The following is a 17,968-nucleotide window of genomic DNA, read 5'->3' as shown; positions in this document are numbered from 1 at the left end:
GCGGAGGAGGTCGAGGAGATGGTTTGGGTGTCCTTGCCGGAGGAGAGGGCAAGGGGGCGACTCTGTGCCTGCCCAGGCGCCAGGAGTTAAGCCCGGCCTGGGGGCATCGTTCCCCTTTCCAAGCCGTGAGCTGTTGCGGCCCAAAAGGCTTCTTTGGGTGGTTAACCTGCGGAACTCATTGCCACAGGATATGGTAATGATCTGGGTGATGAACCACAGCAGTGTTTTTAACCTTGGCTACTTTAAGATGGGTGGACTTCAGCTCCCAGAATTCCCCAGCCAGCCTGCCGGCTGAGCCAGCAAGCTTGCAGCAGAGTGCAATACAAGCGTGCAAGGATTATGCAGTTTATGCGTCCAGTGTAAAGACTGGATGCATGTCAGGCTGGCAAGAAAAAGAGCTGCTTTTACTGAAGCTGCAGGGATTGGACCCCAAACACGGGGAAAACAAGCTCAGAATTTGCAGCCCTAATTTCTGGCCTGGGGAGGGTCGGCGGCGGTGGTGGCTGGAAGCGATCGACCGCTCCAGCATCGTTCTTGGGTGCCTGGATCTGGGATGGATTGCAACGGCCTGGCGGCGGGATGGAACGTTGTGCAGGCAAGGAGGCTTCCAGGGCCGCCGCGAGCGCGTCGCACTGCGCCTGCGCAGCGCTGCACTTTTGAATGCATTTTACCTGCTCGCTGGGTGGGTCTCGTTTTCGTTGCACCGGCGCGTGGGCTTTCCTCTGCCCGCCGCTGCATCGCTAACCTGCACCGCGTTTTCACCCCGGGCTCCTTTTCCGCCAGCACACGTGCACCGTTTTTGCAAAATGCAGCAGGGGTCCCAGGACGGAGCAGGCACGGGGGCTCAGATGCCAAGGAGCCAGTTTTTAAACTGCTCGTCCTAAACTGCCACCGCTTGCACTTTTGACTTCCTCTCTGACTCTGCGCTTCTGCTGCGCTTGGTGATCCAGCTGAAGGCTCGGGGTAATGGAAAAACCGTTTTCAGCTTTTGGCGTGCAAAAAAGCAAAGCTTGGAAAATGTGACGCGCGCTGAGACCCGGGCGGTGCAAGCGCGTCCTGCGCGGCTGAGAGTGCAAAGCGTTTCGGGCCTGAACGGGATTGCATGCGTCGGGCAGTCGTTTTATTGCATTTATGACAGGCCCCGGAAGAACTCTTCTGTGTCTGTTAGCAACTTAAATTGGGTGTTAGGGAAGACAAAGCGCACGGAGAGAGAGAGAGAAGAATTGGCTGTCATCGAAATGTGGGGGTGAAGGGAAAAGACAGAAAGAGGCAAATAGACAAATATATACATATGAATAAATAAACAGAAGAATGTGTATGAATGGCATGTGTCTAGAGTCCGCCAAGAGTCTTTGAGAGTCGGGAGGCATGCAAGTTTAAATTATTATTGTTGGTCGCACAGTCAGCCAGATGTTTAGACTGGATTTGGCATTTTTATCCACCTGTCAAGTCCATTATTATTATTATTATTATTATTATTATTATTATTATTGGTATCTGCAGGCAGTAAGCCCTAGAATGCAAGATCTCTTGCAGAGCTCCAACTCTTCCTTAATTATACAAGGTGCTCAAGACTTTTCTTTTTAAACCAACAATCTTGGACAGGTTCTCCATTAAGTCCAACTTGGAAGCAGATCTAGAAGAAATCACGGTTTAACGCACCACATCTCTGCTAAAACTTTTATCCAGACCCTATGACCGCCTCAATGGCACATTAAGCATATTAGGAAACTCAGTTGATGACATTCTTTGGCCCTTTTTGAAATGCGTTTACTTTTTCACAAAGGGAAAAAATCATAATTCTACATTATTATTCTTTCTGCAAAACTTTAAAATGGCTTTTGCTTCTTTTTTTTTCCCGCCCAGCCCCCCACCCCCCGCAGGACAGAGGAGAATGTGCAGCAACTGGGGGCAGAGAGGATTTCTGTTGGCTTGAAAAGAAGCTGTTTTCACCATGCTTTAGGGTCCTGTAATGGCAGAAGATGGGCCTGCAGGCAAGAAAAGGCCCAGGAGAAGCTTATCCCTCAGTAACAACAATAAAAAAACTGCAAGAAAAAATGTTTTGGAAACCAAAGAGCGGCCGTCTTTAGCTCCAGACTCTCCCTCTATTGTTTCCTTTTTTAACAATGCTCCCCCCACCAGAATTGCCTGCCCTTTATGTGGACAGATGGTACCAAGATACGGAATCAACCAGCATATTGACGAAGGGTGCAGAAATGACCAGAACGGGGAGGACGTGACTCTGATTGGCTCAGCATCGGAGGTCACCCCTGGACCGTCCGCTGAAACTGAGGCTGGGGGTTGGAGTCCATATTTTGCAAGCCAGAGCTCCACTCCAGAGAAGAATCGTGGCCTTTCAGGAGAAGACAGCCTTGGCACAAAAGGAGGGGCGGGAGAACGGACGAGTCCTTATTTCAAGAAGGTTGGAAAACTAGCGCTGCTCGATGATCAACCTAGGGTTTGTGCCATTAAGAATCTCTCCCTGTCGACCAGGCTGTCCCGGAGGTTGCGTGCTCACAGCGATGATGGGTTGACTCAAGATGACCAGCCCTGTGCAACTCAGGTTGGCACCCCAGAGCAGAAACCTGCCGCTTTGGGTGAAGGCCCCGTGAAAGAGAACCAATCACCCCCACCAAGATTTCAGAGATGTCCCGGTGCTTTGGAGGGTTTCAGTAAGGAGTGTGCAATCCCAAGCGCAGGGCAAGAAGATGACTCAGGACCTCTCTCTGATGGTTTGGAGGAGTCTGATCTGGGGTCATGTTCTCTAGGGAGCAGTGAACTTGGGCCGTCAAGAAAAGGCCATTGGCAGCTAAATAACCCCCAGGAAAATCCAGATGTTCCCCAATGTGGAGCTGTGAAGGAACAGTGGACAGTAGCTTATACTAAAGAAGAGCTGTCTGAGTTGGAATCCCGCTATTTTTCCTCCAACGAGCCGGATCCAGCGACAGAAGAAGCCCGTCACAATCCGACGCAGAAGTTCTCCTTTTCCACAGGAGATGCTGGGGAACTGCTTCCTATGGAAGATGCAGGAACTGAAGTCGAGGATGAGGCGTGTTTGGCTGCTTTAGAAGAAGCAAGTTTACCTAGTTCGAGTGGGAGCACCGGGCCTGCAGTGGACTCAGCCGGGCACCCCTATTATCTTCGAAATTTTCTGATGGTCCTCGAGGCTGTCCTGGAGAACGATGATGACCGGAGACTGTTCAGTGAGGAAGATTTGGAGGTCATTGCTCAGTTCTACAAGCTTTCAGGTAGCGTTCCTTCCGTCTTAGAAGGCTTCCGTTGTATCGGGCGCTCTCCACAGTTAAGCGAGCAAGAATAGGATCTCGCCTGCAGTGATTGCTTCCTCGGCATCCTAACTGCATTTCTCTAAACAAGAATACAGAGAAATTGGCTTGAAATTTCCCTGGTGGATGAAATGGCAACTGGAATACCAAATCAGAAGTGGGAAGGCAGGAAGGGCATTAAAAATGATTTTGTTAGTATCGTTGCATCAGCAGCTTGCCCAAATGGAAAAACAGCTGCCACATAGAGCTTTATTCACCCATGTTAGAAAGCTATCGTAGTACTAAGCTACAAAATTGAGTCTTTAAGAAGTGCCCAATTCAAATACTTAACAACCTTCATTTTGCCATTACCAGGCCTAAACCCCTGTGTTTGGTCCCTTGAGTCATTCTGGCTAAATGTGGGTGCAAGTAAACAGATTAACATTGACCTCCTTCCTCAAATTCTGCATTTATGGGCTATCAGCCAGAGGCAAATGCGATTTGCCCCGGGCTGTAAGAGTCCAAGAGCAGTTGAAAGTTACTGAATTTGTACTGTATACTTCCCATTTTGCCTGAGATGCTGAGCTGGCCTCTAATTAACTTCTTAATTCAGTTAGAATTACTGAACTGAACACACTGGTAGTCACTCAAGCAAGGAATGTTTTTCCCTAATGGAAGTCCGGTCTTCGATTGTTGGGGAGCTCTCCCTGCAGCAAATCTTCGATGCGGATGCTCAAACGCAGGCAGCCAATGGATCTCGGTGGCTGCAACTGCTCATTGTTAATAGATGTGCAAATGGTTCACCAACTCGTTCATGGTGCTTTGTGGAATCTGAAGGATTCAGGTTTGTGATTTAAAAAAAAAGGAGAACACATCTTGAGTGGTATGGAGGTGCTGATCCACGTCACCGGTGGTAGTTATAACCCTAGTTTCTCTCGGGGCACCCGGTTTGGTAAGAGTGGACAGATAACGGATTTCTTGCCCAAAAGCTGCACGAAAGGTCCCAGCTTTGGGTACTTGGAAGTTACAGCAGCTGATCCTTAACAAGATTCTTTTAGGGTGCAAAGATCCAATAAAGTTGGGTCTAGACTGGAGTTTTTCAACCATGGCAGCTTTAAATGGTATGGCCTTCAACTCCCAGAATTCCCCAGCCAGCATGGCTGGCTGGGGAATTCTGGGAGTTGAAGTCCACACCTCTTAAAGTGGCCAAGGTTGAAAAACACTGGTCTAATTTATCAGCTAAACCTACCCGCGATGCTGTGACAGGAACGGGTCTCCTGAAAACAGCTGCTTAGTTGCAGAGTACAGATGTAAATACGTTGAGTTGAGCTCTCCATACAGTATCCATGCTCCCTAACTGGTGGGATTCTGCTCAGAGACAGACTGTGATTTATGCAGCTCTGAGGTGTTGATGCTGGGCTGTTGATTAATATCCAGCAAAGAGGCTGGGCTGAGCTGGGCAAGGACATTTTCAGTCTGTGGGAGCAATGATTTCCATTTCACTCCCAGCTGTTTGGAAGCCCACCTGCTATGCAAGCTGGAGGGAAGTGGGGTTTGTTCTCTGTAATGAGCCCCACTCTGTTTCAAAGAAAACACCCTGGCTATTTCATTTGCACTTGTGCACCGTTTTGCACGTGTGCATCAGTTACAACAGTGAAAGCAATTAGCATGTTATTACCCTTCAAAAGTTCTTTTCTTTAATATGGACTAATGCTTTCTTTATCCTCCACATTCCAGATCTTAGATAGCCAAAATCTGCAGAAGAGAGATCTATCAACCAGCTAGGAGACACTTGAGGCTTGCAAATATACAAAACTCTTTAAGAATAAAATACATCTCTATTGTGAGGGAGAAATCCTAACCCCCCCAGTGTGTTTTAAACATCCTAGTAAGTATGCAATTCTGATTAAATAGTGAGGTGGGGAGATACCCAGGAACCTCCTATAATTAGTAGGAACAGCCTCCAAGGAGGCGCTTCTGTAAATGAGAAAATAATTGGTTTATTAGTCTTATTAATGGCCCTGACAACTTTTATAGGTACCGGTGGGCCCGTGAGCAATTAAAGTGTGTAAGCCCGCCTAGTTTGGCACAGTCTCATGCTGTTGAGTCGAAGGTGGAACAGCGATCAGTAGGTAGACTCATCCAAAATGATACATGGGTGCAGAAGAGCATTTCATCCCTTGGCAATGTTTTTTTCCGAAGGGAAGAGCAGAACAGCTGGTGTCCTTCAAGATCAGCAGGACTTCTGGGTTTTTGACTTGGAAGGAGAGGACTTCAAAGGCACCACATCCTCCTGGGAAAATGTGGAATTCTTGAGACCGTCTCTGTTGTTCTAGCTGTGGGGGTGGAGGGAGAAGAAAGATTTGGATGCAAGAAGGAAAAATAATTGGTGGGTGTTTACTCAGGGTACCTTTCTTGGGGGCACAGGTTTCATAAATGAAGGCGTCCCCGCCGATAAGATCTTTTCTTTGAAGTTGAAGGAGACGAGACTCTTTCTGCAGCCTTGCAGATATCCAGGTCCAAAGCTATTAGCGAAATAAGCATTGATCAGACACTGCGCCCAGCGCTGCACGAACAGCTCTGAACAATTCATGGGATTGAATTCAGTCATTGGAACCCAGCCATGGAGGTGAATCTGGCGTAGGAACAATGGCTGGTCTGAGCCCATGTTGTGAGTTTATGGCTCACAGCTTTATGGATCACAGCGGACAAGTCTCATTTCAAACTAAACCGATGCAGGCCGTGATAAACAGAAGCAGAAAGTTTTCATCTTGAAACATTAAAAAAACACGCACCTTTGCTACCAAGCTTCGTCAGTCGCTTTGTCCAGATGTAGGAGAAGTTGAGGCAGACATATATGTTATCCTGCGATTGCAAGTTACCTTGGGTTAGAAGTAAAAGCTAGTCAGTTTTCAGGTTTTCAGCCTTAGATTGACTATTTATATGGTGAAATGTGCATTCTTATTTTTATTATTAGTATCTTTTTATCCCCCCCTTTTTATATATGTCTACACATTGCTCCTTACGTTGACAGAAGCCTTCTTAGGATTTACTTGTGAGTAGATATATTTAAGATTCTGCATTTAGCCTGTCAGCCCTTCTGTGGTCTGCCAGTCAGCATTGCTTCTTGCCATCGAATTGCCCCTGAGCCACATGTCAGAAGTGTTGGGTCAGCCACGCTTACTAGGTGAGGTTCTCTGGCATAAGTCCAGTTGTTTTCCATGCAGTCCCACCTTTTGGGGATCCCCTTTTAAAGGTGTTTTCTTCTCTCCCCCATTGCAATTCAATCGCAGCCAGCGGACAGAAACTCTACGTTAGGCTTTTCCAGCGTAAGCTGGCCTGGATAAAAACAGACAAAATAGAATATGCGAAGATCAGCTCGGATCTTTCGCCGGTCATCCAAGAGCTTGTCGGAGCAGGACTCCTGCAGTCAGGTAGGTCCGCTCCTAAGGTGGGCGCAAAGCGGTTTTGACCTCCTCGTTTAGAGAGGCTTTACCATTGGCTGTAGAGACCTAGATGCTTCTAAGTCAGCCCCCCAGAGTTCTTTTGGGGGGCTGAGAACTGCATTTGGCCTTTGAGCGGTGAGTTTGGGGATGCAGTGTGAAAAACGGGGCACGTTTCCATGAAAGACAGAAAGGAGACGTCATAAGGAACCTGGTTTTATCTGATATACATGCCTTTTGCTCCCCCCGCAAAAAAATTTGGGACCACTGCTTGCTCTCTCAATTTGTTCAAGCTTTGAAGAGGAGTGAATGGCAGGTGCCACGTGATCAAAGCCAGCCCTTAAAGACGGTTTCAGAGATGGGGTTTTGGATTGGTGGTTTGGCATTGTTATCTAAAGAATGAAAGTTGTGGCGTTCTTGGTTGCTTTCTATAGCAAAAGACCGGGAATGTGAGGTTTTTTTTTCATAATTGTCAACTTATTTATTTTCCCCCCTCGCTGCACCTGCAGAGGCAGAATTGCAAAACCTGCCTGAAGTCCTCAACTTACTTTCTGCCCCCGAGTTGAAGACTTTAGCAAAGGTGTTTCATTTGAAGAACCCGGCTTCTCCGAAGCAGCAGCTTCTAGAAGATTTCCTCCGGTTGGCAAGACAGCGCTCCATCTTTGGCACCAGCCAAGCTGGGATTGGAAGCGTGATTCTGAAAAGGTAAATTCAGAAGGGCCATTGTCCAGTAAAAAGGGAACAAAGAACAGAATTCTGCATCAGGAATCATTCGATTCCACAGATGGAGCGAGAAGTTGGTTCTTGACATCTACAAATGGTCTTTTGTTCTGCTTCCAGTTCAGACATAATAGAAATTGTACATAGACTCATATACTCCTCTCTTCTTACTTCGGTTTTTGATCTGTTCTAAGTCACTTTTTCTGAATTGGGGAGTCTGATATGTGGAAACTACCCAGTCAGTCTGGTTTTCCTACTAGAACATTGGAAGCAGAGCTCCATAGTGAAAGAGGATACTTCCAAGAGTTTTCCACAGGAATGCTGGCTTTCTGGGAAGTTGAATTTTGTATTCATTAAAGATGGCAGAATAAACAGTCTTTATGTGCCACTGGGGTGTTTCTTTGCCCCTTAGGCTTTTAATTCTGTTGGTGGAAGGACAGAATTACAAGCAAAAAGACCGTGCACGGAGCTGAGAAGGGTTTTTAAAAATTAGTTGCTTGGGCTTCTCTCAGTGGCAGACCGTCTTTTGCTTCAGGAAATGCACAGCTTTTTCCTCCACCTGTAACCTAGTTTTTGAGCAGCAGATGTCTCCCAGGAGACGCCAGTTCTGCTTTTTATAATTCACATTTGAACTATGTGCTAATTATAAGTGGCAGGATTTATCTTGATTGATGCGTGCATAATTTTGGGGGAGTATCTCAGCACTTCAGCTGCAAGGATGCCTTGAAGAAGAGGAAGAAGAATGCAAAGTGGCAAGGCTCAGATGAAAGGATGAATTTTAAGGAGGCATTTGGAGAGATTTAAAAAAGGAAGGATTCTTGGAGGATGTTCCAGATCAAAGGGTAGAGTGGAAAAGGAGAAACATCATTCAAGAGGGGAAGCTGGAGGCCTTCTCCCCACTACAGAGGGACTTCTCAGATGGGCAGAGGGCATGGTTTCAATGCAGCAGATCTCTTGTTTGATCCTCTCACATCTCTGGGGAGAAAGGATTATGTAGCAGATAATGGGAATTTTTTCCGCAAGGGATCCTGTAGAGTAAGCACTATCTGAGCAGACAGTATGAAACGAGCTCAGCTGTACTTCTCCAGTTTGGCACCCTCAGATGTGTAACTTTCAGGGTTCTCAGCCCAGTCACGGCCCCATATCTGGAAGTAGAAGGCAGCACAAGGTAGATCCATGGCTTGGAGGTAGCAGAAGACAGGATAAGGTAGACTCAACTGTTTCTCTTCCCGTGCAATAATTGGAAATAGCAGGAGAGAGGGAAAGGCAAGGTTGGGAATATTCATCGAGAAACTTCTGCATTCGTCATCCCCCAGCTGTGGACAAGCTGGATCCCAGGTTCTGAAGATGGAGCAGTGCAAGTTTTGTTTTGCAGTTATGGGAAGATTTAGCCAGTATTCAGAAGCTAAATGCCCAGAAATACCGAGTAGCGCCAGCATTTTCAACTTCTGAGAACTGCAGCTTCTCTTGTTTGGGGCTAAAACTCCAAACCCGCTTTGAAAGCGACGGGCATAGCAAATACGTGTAGAGTTGCATGCCGGCTGCTTCTGCGGCTGGGTTGGGAGGATGCCAGCCTTGATACCTTCTCCTCCTTCCTGGCTTCCAGGGCTAAAGGTCTGGTGGGGAAATGCATCAAGGTTTGCAAAGGCCCCCGGGCTGTCTTCTCCCGCACACTGCTGCTTTTTTCCCTGACGGATCCTGTGGAGGACGAAGAAGCCGGTAGCGGTGGCCAAAGACAACTTTCCATGGTGCTCATGGTAAACATGGGCCGGACAGTTTTCCCCACTTACACCGTCAACAGGAAAACTCCAATATTCCAGGATCGGGATGATTTCATTAGGTAGGAAAGAAAATTAATCTGGGCTCTGGGTTGTCCTTGTTTCTTTCTTACATTGATTTTCTTTTTTCCACCAAGAAGCTCCAGGCAATATATTTTGATCCTCTTCTTTTTGAATGCACAACAGCCTTCTAAGAGAATGGCCTTGGTGACCAACCTTGGTTTTATTCTGTTAGCCGCTGTGGGTCAAGAAGGCGGTTTCAGTGAGGTCTCTGTTGTTTCTTCCCCATGTTCACCATAAGGGAAACCTGCAGGTTTACAGGTAAGGGTTAGATGCCTTCCCAGGAAGACGTTTATGGCTAGTCCTCAGTTACTGACTGCCCTGTTTAGTGACCAGACTTGCCACAGTGCTGAAAAAGTTACTTTACGACCGGCCCTTGCACTTACGATTGTTGCAGTGTCCCCACAGTCACATGATCAGGATTTGGGCACTTGGCAACTAGCATGCATTTACGACGGTCGCAGCATCTCATGGTCATGTGACTGCCGTTTGCAAGCTTCATAGCCAGCTTCTGACGAGCAAAGTGAATGGGGAAGCTGGCAGGAAGTTGCAAGTGGCAGTCACCTAATGTTGTGCTTAACAACCACATGTGAGTCGCTTAACGGCCGCGGCAGAAGTGAGGTCGTAAGTCCGTTGTGGTCACGTGATGTCTCGCTTAACAACCGCATCACTTAGCAACAGAGTTGCCACAACCAGACCCAATATGGTCATTAACCGAGGACTACCGGTATTCTCCCCCATAGCATCGCTTGCAGTAGGATAAGGCGGGGAAACAATAATCTTCAACGCAAGTTGCCACGACTCATTTTAATGTTTGAATAGGTACGCGGCTGCTGCACATACCTCGAATGACGTTTGCGTGGCCATGACCAGCGGGAACTGGGAAGAGGCGCGCCGCCTGTACGAGGTCGCGAAGGGATCGTGGCAGGAGCTGAGAGAACACCCTTCCCTCCGGTGCGTACTTGGAGGGGTGCAGATTCCCCACAAAGGGAAGCTTCGACGGCTTGCTGATGTTCCCTGAACCCGTGACGCTCAGGCCTTCCTGATCCTTGGGAAGAGTCCGGTTCAAGATACGTTTTATTCGTATTGCTTGGCTCTTTAGGCCCCGCAGGTGCAAACTTGGAAGCGGGTTTAGATTTATAGGTGTAAAAGAGGGAAAGGGTCGGAAAGGCTCAGAGATGGCCAAATTAACTTGAAGCAAGCAAGGTCAAGCTATTACATTTATTTCTGACTCGAACCCCCTGAGGGACTTTTTGCTAAAAAATTTTTTAAAAACGAGCTTGGTGATTTGTGGATTTGATGGTTAGAAAGGGTAGGTTATGGAAAGAAGGAAATTTCGGTGTGACCTCAGAGAGAGGGTAAAATATAAATGTGCTTATAACTGCTGTTAAGAAGATCGGAAGCTACTTTATTATTCCTTCTTTTTTCCTCTTCTGTTTCTTTTCCTTTATTTCTCTTCCGCTTTCCTGTTACTTTTCTCTACGTTCCTTATCTTTAATTTAAAACATGTGTTTTTACTCTGTCGAAAAGCCTCTTTAATTATTAAATTAAATGATTAAATATTAAATTATTAAATCAACGAATGGCCCAGAGCTTTAGCGAGGAGTCGGCCGTTGCCTGACAAGGACGTGGACCCCTTTGTGTTTTCTCGCGCAGGCATCACAGAGCGCTCCCGGAATACCTCCGGCGTTTCACCGTTGGGTGGCTGTACACGCGCATCCTCTCGCAGGGAGTAGAGATCTTGCAGAGGCTTCACAAGTACGAGGTAACAGGGTGGGAAACCCGCGAGATCTCTCGAAAAGATCTGCGCCGTCTTTGCATCCTGAACTCACAAAAGCTTTGCTTGAGTTGTGCTTGAAGTCCTTGGGGGCCTCATGGACACAGCCATGTAGCTTTCTTAGCAGCAATATGGGAGTGTTCGTGGTTGGTGGTATGGTACCACCTAGCCTCTTGCCCTCAGATCCCCTGGTGGTCTCCTGTCCAAGGACTGACTAGCTTCGTAGTAGCTTGGTTTTCTGAGATCGGCCAAGGCTCAGTGCTGCCGCCTCGAGGAGCAGTGAGGTCAGTCAGACAGCCTATAAAACCGAATGATCGCTAGAGGTGAGTGAAGCTGGTTGGCCAAAGAGAAATGACTTCTCCTTGGCCCTTGGTCAATCCCCTTGTTTCTGTGGCTGATCACGAACAGCAGGCCGTTTCTGGGACAAGCAGAGAAACGCAGCTCTTCACCAACACACATCGTGCTGTAAACCTTGCTTCCCTCATCTTGCTCCCTGCCTCAATCTCGTGTAAATCTTTCCTTCCTTAGGGTTTTCTTTTCCATTGCATGAAAAGGATTTTGATGACTTCGCACCACCTGGAGGCGCATGGCGTGGCTGGCGGCCGAGAAACGCTTTAGACAAATAGCATAATCTTGCACCTCCTCCGCATCATCTGCAAGCTATTAATGTTGGTGTATTTTTAAGCCTGTCCTTTCACTGCTGCTATTTTTAATGCCCAGCATTTCCACATTTCCATGAAGAGCTCCAGGTGCCGTGCTTCTGTTTTCCTGCTTTCTGCACAACAGCCCTGCAGGAAAGCCTCTTCCTTTCGTCTCTCCGCAAGGCCAAGGCATTGCAGGGCCGTATCCACGGCTGAGCTGTGGAGATGGCCTTCTTCAACCTCCTCATGGTCTTCTCCGTCCCCTTGCCAGGAGGCGGTGGAGCAGCTGCGAGAACTTTTGGCTCAAGAAGTTTACTGTGTGGACAGCCGAGGGCAGTGGTGGGAACGCCTAGCTCTGAACTTACACCAGCACTTGAAAGACCCCGAGAAGGTAACGTGCCTGGTGTGTTCGTCATGCCACAGAGTCAGATATTGTGTACTGGCAGGGCAAGATGTGTTCTCCAACGTTCTTCTTGCCAACAGTGTTCTCGTAGAAGATGTTTTCTCTGGATTCCTTCCTCTGGGAAGGGGTCTTTCTTTCTGGTGGTTGAGGAAAGACCCATTTGTCTTGGTTATATTTTATTAATCACCCCTCTGCAATGGCTGTCTGTCTGCTAGGCTGTGGCATGCATCCAGAAAGGCCTTCTGGATCCCTTTCTTCGTCCGGGTCACCGGCTTTCCCTCTCTCAGCGAGTCCAGAGGATGAAGGACACCCCAGCATGTCAGAAATTCAAGCATCTTCTTTGCAACCTGCCTCTTCTTTCTGTCGACGATGTTACCCATGTAAGTAGCTGCTGGGTTCCCTGCCTGGGGAAATGTCTCTTCAGACAAACGGCGGTGTTCCACAGACCCCAGTTTAAAAAAGACCTTGATAAACTGGAGTGAGTCCAGAGAAGGGCTACCAAGATGGTGAAAGGACTTCTTCGTTTACTCAGGTTACCATCAAAGGGAGAGTGTGCCCACAGATCAGGATGGGAAAATCCATGTTTATCCTGGACAGCCAAAGGGAGGGCCCCAAACCCTTGACGATCGTCTGCTCTGTTGAGGAACTAGCCTTGGTCCACTACAAGGATCAGGGCTTTGATCAAGGTAACCTTCTCCCAGTGCTCCAATTGCTTTTCAGTTGGGTTTTACTTGGTTGCACCACAGGGTGGGTAAGGAAGGAAGAGCACAGGTCTCTACTGGTTCCTGCAGCCTGGAGGAGGCCAGCCAGGGCAAGAAATGACTTCTCAGAGTAAGTCCACCATGGTCACGTGATGTCTCGCTTAACAACCATGTCACTTAGCGACTGTTGTCAGTCCCAATTGTGGTTGTTAAGCAAGAACTACCTGTAGTTTTGCCCAGGAGTAAGGGAGGAGTTTAATATACCTTCTGTTCTCCCCCAAAATCTTCCCTCTGGCACCCTCGCAGGAAACCTTTTCCTAGAAGAGTTGATTATGCTTAAAGTCTCCATCTGAAACTGGAGAACCTTCAGATTCTCAAACGGTTTTGGGTTATGGCCGAACGCAACGTTGGGATGGTGACAAGTGGGGTTGAACTGCCTTGGGTTGGCACTTAATATATTCCGACATGTTTCTTGCGACTGCAACTGGGCTGTTCCGCAGGGATTCACGGCGAAGGGTCCACCTTTACCACCCTCTATGCCCTCCTGATGTGGGATATCCTTTTCATGGATGGCGTCCCTGATGTCTTTAGGCATTCGTACCAGGTAAGTTCTTCTAGAAAGGGCTTCATCATCAGGGTCACTAGAGCAACTTCTGGTGAACCCTCAAAGCCAATTGCTGGGGATACAAATGGAGCTGATGGGGATATAAAGCCTTGTGAAGAGACACACCTGTCCCTACTCATGGACAGACTCTGTTTACATGGAGAGCACCAGGAAGATGGTTTTCCAGTCTTTTGTTTTGAGTGGGTAACTGAAGTTAGGCACCGGAGAAGGTTACGGATCGGTTTGGAAACAGCTTTGGACCTCTTACTCAGAGCAGCACTGAGAGCTGGGCTAATTTACTTCTGGTTCTGCTGTGGTAGAGCAGATCCTGCTGGGAAGGAGGGTCTCTCCCCAAACACTGTTTCTCCAGTGGAGAGAAATCCTTATCCTCCACGCATCCTGCAAGGGAAACACTAATTGGAGGACTTTGAAATCGGTTTTCCTCCTGGATTCAGCAGAGGACCAGACTGGACTAGAGAAAAAGAAAAGGAAAGATTATCTTGGTCCCTACTGGCCAGCAAGAACCGCCACTGACCCGTAAGGCACCTTTGTGCAAGAAGCGTTTGGCCGCCCCGCCTCTTAGTAATTTTATTTACTAAATTTTTTTAAATGGGGAAACAGGACAGTGGTTAAGACTAGATGAGAAGTTTGGTGCTGATAGTTTCAGATTGCGTGCCACGTGCGGTGCCTCTGAAAACGGATGTCCAGCCCTCGTTTCGGAAGAAGCGAACTCTGACGTAAGCAAGCGGGTGTGGTGGGTGTTCGGAACGGAGAACTGATGTTTAAAACTTAAACGTCGTGCCCCACGTGTCACGGTGCTGTTGCACACCAGCTTACGGCGGCCCTGCTGACCCGTCAAGGGGCACCGCGAGATTGTTGCGGCCCTGTTTTAGTGCTTTAATTTGGTTCCACTAGAAGAGAATCTCTCTAGCCCAGGGTTGAATTATGGAGTCCTTGGTGCTCTCTGAACTTGGCTGTTTGGACGCAGACGTTTCATTACCCAACTAGGGAACATCATCAGTGCTAGAAGGGAGTGAGGTTTGCTTCCTGTTTATATACAGTTGCTTGCCTTGCTAAGTGTTGGTGGGGGTGTGGTTTTCTCCTTGGATCAAGGGACCACCACTGAAGATGTTACCTAGTTGGGTGATGAAACGTCTGCAAGGAAACAACCAAGTTCAGAGAGCAGCAAGGACTCCACAGTTCAGCCCTGAGCTGCAGAGATTCTCTTCTACAGCTTCAATTCGGTATTAGTGAAAGCAGCCTCCGATCGCCCGGAAACCACTCCTGAGCGCTTGGAGAGGGGAAACAGGGCAGAAGCGCCCTGCTTGCTGAAAGACTCTTCTTAGATCTTTTACGCGTGGGAGTTCTGGGTGGAATTATCCGTGGATCTCCCCCTGTCCCAAGGCTTTCCCGCTGGATCTCTACACAAGCAGCTTTTACGAGAACCGCCAGGCGGCTATTGAGGCCAGACTGCAGTTGCTGCATGACGCGTCGCCGGAGGAACTCCAGCATTGGGTGGGCGAAGTGTGGCGTCTCCAGGAGGGCAAAGCGGCAGCGCTTGTCAGCTGGGACCGCTTCTCTTCTCTCCAGCAAGCCCAGGTGAGAGCGGGAGCAGCGATGCTGCAGACCCCGCGCTTGGTAGGCAAGACACGAAAAGTGCCGGGGTTATTCCTGGCATCTCCAGAGAGGGTCAGAAGGCCATCCAAGGTTCTTGAAACCTTGGAGCATTGCTGCCCAAAACGGGTTGGCCTGACAAAGAAACGTATCACGCCAGTTCCTTATGTCTCTGTGAGCCCCTTCCAAAATATTCAGCCCTGTGTACATCCTATTTTTTCTAAATTATACAATAAGTTGGTGAAAAGGAGGTTTTCACAGACAGAGGAAAGCCTCATTGCATTTTTTTTTTAATGGAATATTTTATGCTGTTACTAAAGCTTATTGTCAAATTTAATATGAATATGGAATGGGAGATCTAAAGAAAAATAATTTAGGAAAACAGCCCCCTCCCTTGTACACACACACACCAGAATCCAAAGTCAGCACACGTTAACGAGATTTATCTTAGAGTTGTTTCAAAGGACTGACGTCATGGTGGATTGATCAGGATCCATGAAATAGTTTTGCAAACGGCGATCTGGAAGGCTGGCTGGGGGATTCTGGGAGTCGAAGTCCACTCATCTTAAAGTGGCCAGGTTTGGACAACGCTGGTTTAAGCAAAGGGGCGCCTTGTTCCGCAGAGCCTGGTCCGCTGCCTTGGAGGGCCCTTCGTGAGCGGCGTCTGCCGGCGACTCTCCCGAGATCTGCGCCACTGCAGGGGCGGCCTCCCCGATCTTGTCGTCTGGAGGACCAAGGGCGGCCAATTTAAGGTACCTTCCCCACTGCCCCGTGGGAGCACTCGCCCCACGGGGGGTTCCAGAAAGGGGGCAACTCGATAAAATGTTCTTAACCGGAAGGCAGGGGAGGGGAGAATTCGCCCTGGAAAGGCGGTAGCCAGAGGTTGGTCTTGCGCTCACGAATCATAGGCTATCAAAGCTTGCTTACCCATTTCCCCGGCTTCCCTTTGGCTCGAGCGCCAGGTGGAAACCCTGCTCTTGGCGCCCTTTCAGGAGGTTTGCAGGTGAGCCCAAGAAGGGGCTTTCTCACCTGATAGGTTTCCTTTTTGTGGGTTCCCCCCACCCAGGAAAAAAGTCTATTTGGATCAGACTTTTGATACCTACCAGCTCCACTGTGTTGGCTTATAGTATGCAACCCAGCACCTCTCTTTATTCTTGCAACGGTTAGGTTTTTTTGGGGGGTGCTTTTAGAAAGGTTGCAGGCGTGAACCGAACTGCAATTCTCAGCATGTGAAATTCCAGTATTACAGCTTTGTTCTCGACTAAGTCGATCTTTCGGCTGGGCAGAGTGAAAGGGTTTGTCAGCCTTGAAGAAATACTGCATTTTCATTCCAGCTGTTTATGCAAAGTTATATATGTATTTTTTTTTTCTAGCAATGGGAGAAGTACAAGAGCTATTCCTGCCACAAAGCTATTTCATTTCCAGACTACATACCTCTATAAAGATATTTTGCACTCGTGAAAGCCTTGCAAAAAAGAGATTTTGGTATCCCCTATTCTGTACTCTGCCCCAGGATAGAACGATGCCATAAACCGAGCCCTGGGTGCCCACATCAGAACAGAATTACATCAGAACAGGCCTTCTGAAGGGAAGGATCCTGTTGAAAGCTTTTGTAGGAGAAACTTTGCTCCCTCTCTCTGGTTGGAATCTACCAACCAGCCCATCAACATTGTTTGCTCTGTTTCTAACACCATTTATGGTTGGGGATCCAGGATGGGAGCTGCAAACTTCCCACCAGCCACCCAAGAGAACACAAGGGGAGATTTGCTCCTCACCCAGACTCTTCCACCAGCCAGATTGCAGTCAGCCTACCGTGAAGATTTCTCCCTTGCTTCAGTATAATCTCATGACCTGCTGCCTGTGAAACGGCACACCAGGTGTGCCGTTTCACAGTATGAAGAGGTGCGCCATGGTCGTTATGCTGTGTCCATTTGGGTTCTCTGTGCAACTGCAGAAGGCGTGTTGGATGCAAAATTTTAGCTTCCATGGTTATTTTTTTAATTCAACTTTGGAACTTGCTACCTCAAGGTTTGGTGCTGGCTCCACAAAAGGGTTGGGCCAATTAATGGAAGTCACAGGGGTCAGTGGCTCTTGGCCTCAATAGCGGTGGGACTGCCTCCGAAGGCCATCTGCTGGGAGACTCGTGGGCTTCCTTGGGTGGCTGGTTGGCCACTGTGAGAACAGACTCATGGACTAGACGGGCCAAGGGTATGGCTTATATTCTCATGGTAATTAGGTTTGAAAGAGTGATATTTCGAGAGAGGCATTGGAAGACTTGTTTTAAACTCTAAAACAGCTGGATCAGTGTTAAGACATTAAAGAGAGATCTCTTCACCTGCCCCTACCTGAACAGGTTGCATCCTACTGGCCGCATTCCATCTCTAGGTAAAGCTGATGGGTCTTGGAAATCAGTTTGCGTCTGGCAGCTAAGCATTGTCTTGGGAGATGTATCTGTTCCTGTTTGCTTCTTAGCAAGGTGGGAACAAGGAGTAGAGTTTTGGGTTCTCTTAGAGAGGAGGTTGGTTGACTTACCCTTCTTGTTGGCTATTTTGGCGGGGGGCGGGGGCTTTAATAAAGAGAAAGTATTCCTTTGTCTTAGGCAAGCTGCAGAATTAAGATTTTGGTTCAGACAACCACCCTTGTTTATCTCCAACCCTAAAATGATTCTTGTAACCTGAGGCTCTCTGCTCTCTCTTTTTCCTCTCCTGAATCGACGTTTCAGCTGGTGGAAGTCAAAGGGCCGAACGACCGCCTTTCATACAAGCAGATGATATGGCTGGCCGAGCTGCAGAAATTGGGCGCATCAGTCGAAGTCTGTCACGTGGCTCCAGTTGGGTCTAAAAGTCAACGCCTGAGCTGACGGGGTTTACAGTGGTGTCTGGAATCAAGTGTAGTAAAATCTCTGATATGGACCTGGGTTTTCTTTTTCCAAGACTGCGCTCCTTTCGAATCTTCCTTGACCTC

At 48.1% G+C, this 17,968-nt stretch overlaps 1 protein-coding gene across 4 annotated transcripts; it reads left to right on the top strand.

Moving 5' to 3' along the window:
* Nucleotides 1–492: 492 nt before the first annotated feature.
* FAN1 (FANCD2 and FANCI associated nuclease 1) lies at nt 493–17,914 on the top strand. Of its 4 annotated transcripts, XM_007424534.4 has the most exons (14): nt 542–963; nt 1,867–3,248; nt 6,557–6,697; nt 7,216–7,411; nt 9,033–9,266; nt 10,087–10,218; nt 10,921–11,029; nt 11,954–12,073; nt 12,301–12,465; nt 12,618–12,771; nt 13,287–13,390; nt 14,795–14,989; nt 15,628–15,756; nt 17,727–17,914. In XM_007424534.4, the coding sequence occupies exons 2-14, from the start codon at nt 1,973–1,975 to the stop codon at nt 17,862–17,864; spliced, it is 3,093 nt and encodes a 1,030-aa protein (XP_007424596.2). In that variant the 5' UTR covers nt 542–963; nt 1,867–1,972; the 3' UTR covers nt 17,865–17,914. The 4 variants fall into 4 exon arrangements, with proteins under 4 accessions (XP_088004452.1, XP_025020055.2, XP_025020054.2 ...); XM_025164287.2 differs by lacking the exons at nt 15,628–15,756; nt 17,727–17,914 and adding an exon at nt 14,052–14,127 and having other exon boundaries at nt 497–963; nt 14,795–14,933; XM_088148326.1 differs by lacking the exons at nt 15,628–15,756; nt 17,727–17,914 and having other exon boundaries at nt 493–963; nt 14,504–14,937.
* Nucleotides 17,915–17,968: the final 54 nt, after the last annotated feature.

This window comes from Python bivittatus, unplaced genomic scaffold, assembly GCF_059951505.1.
Source record: "Python bivittatus isolate LINGU-HERP-01145 unplaced genomic scaffold, Pbiv_v1 ctg000530_np1212, whole genome shotgun sequence".
NCBI lineage: Eukaryota > Metazoa > Chordata > Lepidosauria > Squamata > Pythonidae > Python > Python bivittatus.
Note: the sequence above shows the minus strand (reverse complement) of the source record. Positions and strands in the feature narration are given on the sequence as shown.

What these genes read in the sequence shown, in the direction of transcription:
- FAN1 (XM_007424534.4), top strand. Translation starts at nt 1,973, where the DNA reads ATGGCAGAAGATGGGCCTGCAGGCAAGAAAAGGCCCAGGAGAAGCTTA. An exon ending in ACTTGAAAGACCCCGAGAAG is followed by an intron (nt 12,074 to 12,300) that starts GTAACGTGCCTG and finishes TCTGTCTGCTAG; the next exon opens with GCTGTGGCATGCATCCAGAA. An exon ending in CTTCTCTCCAGCAAGCCCAG is followed by an intron (nt 14,990 to 15,627) that starts GTGAGAGCGGGA and finishes CTTGTTCCGCAG; the next exon opens with AGCCTGGTCCGCTGCCTTGG.